This window comes from Dermacentor silvarum, unplaced genomic scaffold (assembly GCF_013339745.2).
Source record: "Dermacentor silvarum isolate Dsil-2018 unplaced genomic scaffold, BIME_Dsil_1.4 Seq6138, whole genome shotgun sequence".
NCBI lineage: Eukaryota > Metazoa > Arthropoda > Arachnida > Ixodida > Ixodidae > Dermacentor > Dermacentor silvarum.
Genome location: NW_023606522.1, coordinates 15,719 through 20,987, shown reverse-complemented (window position 1 = coordinate 20,987; position 5,269 = coordinate 15,719). Strand labels below are relative to the sequence as shown.

At 44.1% G+C, this 5,269-nt stretch overlaps 2 protein-coding genes across 2 annotated transcripts; one reads left to right on the top strand and one right to left on the bottom strand.

Annotated features, from left to right (window-relative positions):
• The first annotated feature begins 368 nt into the window (after window positions 1–368).
• Window positions 369–1,873, top strand: LOC119435317 (uncharacterized). The gene is made up of 4 exons (XM_049659796.1): window positions 369–596; window positions 936–1,065; window positions 1,276–1,422; window positions 1,512–1,873. The coding sequence occupies exons 1-4, from the start codon at window positions 445–447 to the stop codon at window positions 1,821–1,823; spliced, it is 741 nt and encodes a 246-aa protein (XP_049515753.1). The 5' UTR covers window positions 369–444; the 3' UTR covers window positions 1,824–1,873.
• Window positions 1,874–1,952: 79 nt separating this feature from the next.
• Window positions 1,953–4,970, bottom strand: LOC119435316 (uncharacterized). The gene is made up of 5 exons (XM_037702216.2): window positions 4,566–4,970; window positions 4,308–4,439; window positions 3,950–3,959; window positions 3,084–3,537; window positions 1,953–2,120 (listed from the first exon to the last, which is right to left on the bottom strand). The coding sequence occupies exons 1-5, from the start codon at window positions 4,717–4,719 to the stop codon at window positions 1,953–1,955; spliced, it is 918 nt and encodes a 305-aa protein (XP_037558144.1). The 5' UTR covers window positions 4,720–4,970.
• Window positions 4,971–5,269: the final 299 nt, after the last annotated feature.

The window sequence follows — 5,269 nt, the reverse complement described above, 5'->3', positions numbered from 1 at the left end:
CCAAAATTCTCTCATTGAATCAAATCGATTACCATGATAAACTTATTGTCACCTTTGCCACCATAGTTTTATTTTATTCATATATTTCTTTTTAACCTATTTTTTTTAATTAGTGTTTTTTTTTCTTTTCCTCTCACAAAATTTTCCTGTCTCAACTCCAGCATTCTATTCGTTAATTCTCTTGTTTTTATGCACCGAACATAACCACCCGATTCATGGCCAATCCCCCACTGTGGGTATGCGCCACAACCCACTCAGGACAACAACAACAACAACAACAACCAAACCCCCGTCGATGGTGGGTGAGGCCGAGCTGGCAGAACAGAAAGACGGAGCCCGAGTTCTATACACAACGGTGAGCCGCATTCGTATTGAGTATTCTTCGTACAAGTGCGCAGGTGTAGTAATTGTGAAATCTTATTTCCTGCGCAGACCCTCTTTCTGATGACCCATGATCCGGAGGTGTTCCGAAAATATTATCGGATGACACCAGAGACATTCGAAAAACTGCATTCGTTGCTAGAAACAAGGCTTTCAAAGCAGTGGGTTTTACGGGAGCCCGTGCCCTCACGATGCCGCCTTGCCATCACATTGAGGTAAGTTAACAGCTCTAAATGTGCGTACATGGTATTGTAGTGAAAACAATTCTTGACCTGTGCTTCTGATATGCAAATACTAAAATGCTCTGCATCTTGCACGCTGTCTAGCGTGTGAACTCCTTTTTTTACAACTGGGGATTTTCGGAGTTTTGCGAAAAAGTAAACAATGTACATCTGCCATTGCCAGAGAACTAATAGCTACATGGCATTTTTGCTGCTAATTAGAAGATAAATAAATGTCTTTTTATTTCGCTGGAAGAAGGAAATGTTGCACAATGTTTTGGGAACTTATCTCCACAAGTTTGCCGAGCAATGCGTTTTCTATGTTTACTTTAGATACCTAGCATCGGGGATGCAAATTCAAGATGTTGCCATGGCATTTAAGGTAGGCATATCGACTACCAGTAACATTGTGAAGGAAGTATGTGCACTTCTGTGGGATGTCCTTCGGCCCAAGTGTATGAAGGTAAGTTATCCTACAAATTTCTTAAATATGTAAGCTTGTTTAAGCAAGTTATGAGACATTCGTGGTGACCTACATGCATAAGTGTTATGCGAGTTATGAAACTTCATTTATTGAAGGTTTAACCAGAACTACTATTTTCCATGTTTAACCATTGCATTTTTTTGTACGAGGGAAAACTGCAATATCTATGATTATTTACTACATTTTCAGTTCCCAGCAAACGTTGAGCAGTGGCAGGATATTGCCAAGGGCTTTGAGAGCAGGTGGGATTTCCCACACTGCATAGGTGCTGTGGATGGGAAGCATGTCCAAATAGAAGCCCCTCCGCATTCGGGATCTCAATATTTTAATTATAAGGTAAGAGAGCGTTAGTTATGTATTATTCTTACAAGTACAAAGATTTAGTGAAACACTTCTCAATGAGATGTGATTCTCTGTCATTACAGGGCACCTACTCCATCGTTCTAATGGCTGTAGTGGACAGCCAGCTACGATTTGTCTGCATTGATGTGGGCGCATACGGATCGCAGAGTGATGGTGGTGTATTCAAGGCATCGAAGATTGGGAAACTTCTCAGCCAAGGTGCTTTAAACCTGCCTCCTCCTCAGCTGCTCCCACTGTCCACTGCCGTAGCCCCTTATGTCTTTGTCGGCGACGAGGCGTTCCAGTTGAGGCCAGACTTCCTGCGGCCGTACCCTGGCAGGTGCCTCGCAGAGGACCTGCGCCTCTTTAACTACCGCCTCAGCAGAGCAAGGTAACGCGTAACTTAAATTTATTCGTAATAGGTTCTACTATAATGTTTGTCTTGAAAATTGCAGAGATGTGCCGAGAATGCATTTGGGGTGCTGTCATCAAGGCTCAGGATTTTTCGTCGACCGATGAACCTTCTACCAGAAAATGCCAGAATGGTGACACTCGCAGCATGTGCTCTGCACAATTTCCTTCGTGATGACGTGTCCTACATTCCAGAAAGATATGTGGACGAGGTAGACACCTTCGGCAACCTTGTGGAAGGGCAGTGGCGCCAGGAAGCTGAGGAGAATGCTTTCCTTAATCTGCAGCATCATGGTGCACACAATTACACAAAGTCTGCAGCCGAAACGCGGGATGTGTTTCGCAACTATTTTGTGCACGAAGGAGCTGTGCCGTGGCAACGTGAGCGCTGTGGCCTTCCACCATAGGTTTGCAATGACCTCTCGAAGGGCTCCTCAGTAGGACCCAATTAAATTTTTTTGTTGTATACTACTAATTGGGAGGTGCCGGCTAGTAGGCGCTTTTTTTTTGTTCAGATAACTCTACTTTTTTGTTCCATTTAATGTGTGAGACATAGCATACTATTTTGCAGCGAACATTGATTCTGCACACCTTCTTTGAAAATATACTACGCTTTCAGGATTTTCACATCTCGGTTGATTCCATTCTACACATGAATGTCTATGTGGCTGCCAAAAAGTGTTTTGTTATGCCAAGCAAATGTGAAGTTGCAAATGCTGCCTTGACAGATACACACATTTGTTAATTGTTATGATAAATGTTACATTTTGTTATGTATTACAGAACACATTGTTTTGCCTAAATAGTCCTACACGAACTAATAATCTTCACTATTACTCTTCGAAAATGTTTTTACGTTCTTAATGTCACACTTCAGTTAAAGGGGCACTAATGCGATAAAATGAAGTTCATCTGTGTTAACAAATTTGTCTGACGCAATGTAACCATATATGCATGTCACAATTGTTTGTTATGCGATGGTCATGTACCTGTAAATATACGTGCAGAAATACATATTCAGTACTTGTATATACGAATGCTGAATGAATGAATTTGATTGACTGATTCTTTATAGCTTTATCACAATACATTCGGTAGGAGGCGAAGGGAAAAGCCTGTGAAGGATGGTTTGAGGGAGTCCCTTGGCCCCCTACTGGCAAAGAAAGCAGCAGAGATGAAATAATGTTCTTTATGTTGTCATACACTTTGACAAAACCATCATAACAAATGCAACATTGTAATACGCTGTGACGAAACCATCGTTCATCTTCTGGAATTCCTTGATACAGAAGCGCTGGTGGGTAAATGCCTCGGGCATAATGTGAGGCAACATGTATGAGCTCCATGTATAAGTGAGCTTTCATGTGCTCAGGCGTCGCAGCAACAAATGGCTCTATAGCCAACCCAAAGTGCGCACTTGGGCTCAATTCCTTGTACGCTGCAATTTGATTGCTCACTGTGTCGATGTGTTTGTCAATTTCTTTCAGCGCTTTTCTTCGACCCCCAGTCCTTTCTTTCGCACTCCTTTTGCGGCTTGAGCTGGCACTGCTCACCATGCTTGGACCTGGCGCCCTCTCTGAAATGCACTGATAAAGCTCATTCACAATCTCTGTTGGCTCTTGGGTCTGTTCTTCTGAGAGTGGAGCTGGCTCAACGAAGGCTATGTCTTCTTCGTTGTCGCTCACGTTGCTCACTGTTCTGCACAAAAAAGAAAACATAAAAAGAAACATTACCAAAGGGGGCTCGCAACAAATCCTCCGTAAGTACTGGTTTATTACAAATATGCATGCCAAAAACACTGTGAAGTGACACAGCTACAGAAGCTCTAACTGCTTTTTGAAAAAAATAATGCCACGTTTTAAGCAGTCTGATTCGCAAAGAATTAATCACACTTCTCCGCCACTCAGCGCCATATGGCTGAGGGACTACCATTCACAAGGTGCTTTACATGTGTACTGCTCTGACAGTGAAAGATCAGTTAGAACTCTGCAAAAAGTTTACTTTTTGCAGAGTTCTGCAAAAAGAATTCCAAAAGAAAAGGAGAACTGGATGAAAGGGACCCCTATGGGTCCCTTTCATTCAGTTCTCCTTTTCTTTGGGCAGAACTTACACTGGCTTTGCTGCAAAGAAAACAAAGCAACAAGGGAAAATAAAGAAAGATAACAAGAACGAGATGCATAAATACAAGCAACTACAAGTACCATTCCCTTTTCATTTTACCCGGACGCGGGCTCCTTTCCAGCCTATCTGTCCGGTTCCCGCCGTGCCACGGGGCAACAACGGTCAAAACCGGCGCCACCCGCGCAGAGCTTCGGGGGTGCAAAGGCTAGCTGTCAGCCTACACTGAACCATGTAATCAACACCGAACACATTTCACGAAGCTTACTGCCGCGTTGTGCCCAAGGTATTGAGGGCTTCAGAAAATACGTACACAGCTTCTTCCATGGTGTCATGTAGAAATGACATACTGCTGTAATACGGCCACTCTTTCTTTGTTCCATCTTGAGAAGCACTCCCGCTTCTTGATGCATCTTTCTTTTCTTTCTTCTTTTTTCGAAACGTGTCGCGGAGGCTACGCCAGCGGGTCTGCGCTTCGTCGGCTCTCACTGAAAATGGATAGACGAAAACATGCAGGTAGTCAAAAGCATATTCGCGTGAATATACAGACGTGCTTCACTTTTTTGAGGCAAGAATATCAACAACGTACAGCTGTACAAAACACTTACCATTTGGTTTCATTTCTTTCAGCAGTTGTGCAATTTCATCCCACAGACGATCACGAAGGTCGGAGTCGCGGTACTTCTCTAACCTCGTATTCCACAAAATTGGCCTCTTCTCGACTTCGGCAATAAGCTGCTCATTGAAAGCTGCCTTTGCCATTCTCGCGCGCGCGACACAAAAAGTACTTGCACACGACTAATCACTACAGCTCAGAAAAGGCTGCAGTGCTGATGCTGATTCGAGAGGGAAACCATCTGTGTGGAGGAGATCGTCTGCTGTGGATCGCGCCGTCCTGTCCCTCGCTGTTGATTGGATTGGATTGGATTATGAAAACATTTATTGAGCCTGCAGCGTCGCTTCCTCTAGCAGCAGCGGTGTACGCCCTGAGTTAGCTTCGCTTGGATGAAAAAAGAAAACAAACAAACAAACAACGTGCCCTGGAAGCCGCTTGTAAACATGGAGTTCAATGTTTGAAATGCGCGCCGCGCGATGACGTTTGAGCGAGCCGCCTCCTATTGGTCGTCTGAAAAAACGCAGATGCGTTTTTCGCAGAGAAGTTCAGCACGCCGAACATCGAAAAAACGCACGCACGAAGGGTCCGGCGGCCTATTTTCCGCAGCTGCGAATTCGCACGTGCGAATTCGCAGACAAAATCGCATCATGTGAAACGGGCTTTACCCCCGTATTCATAAACGCTCCTCGACTTGAA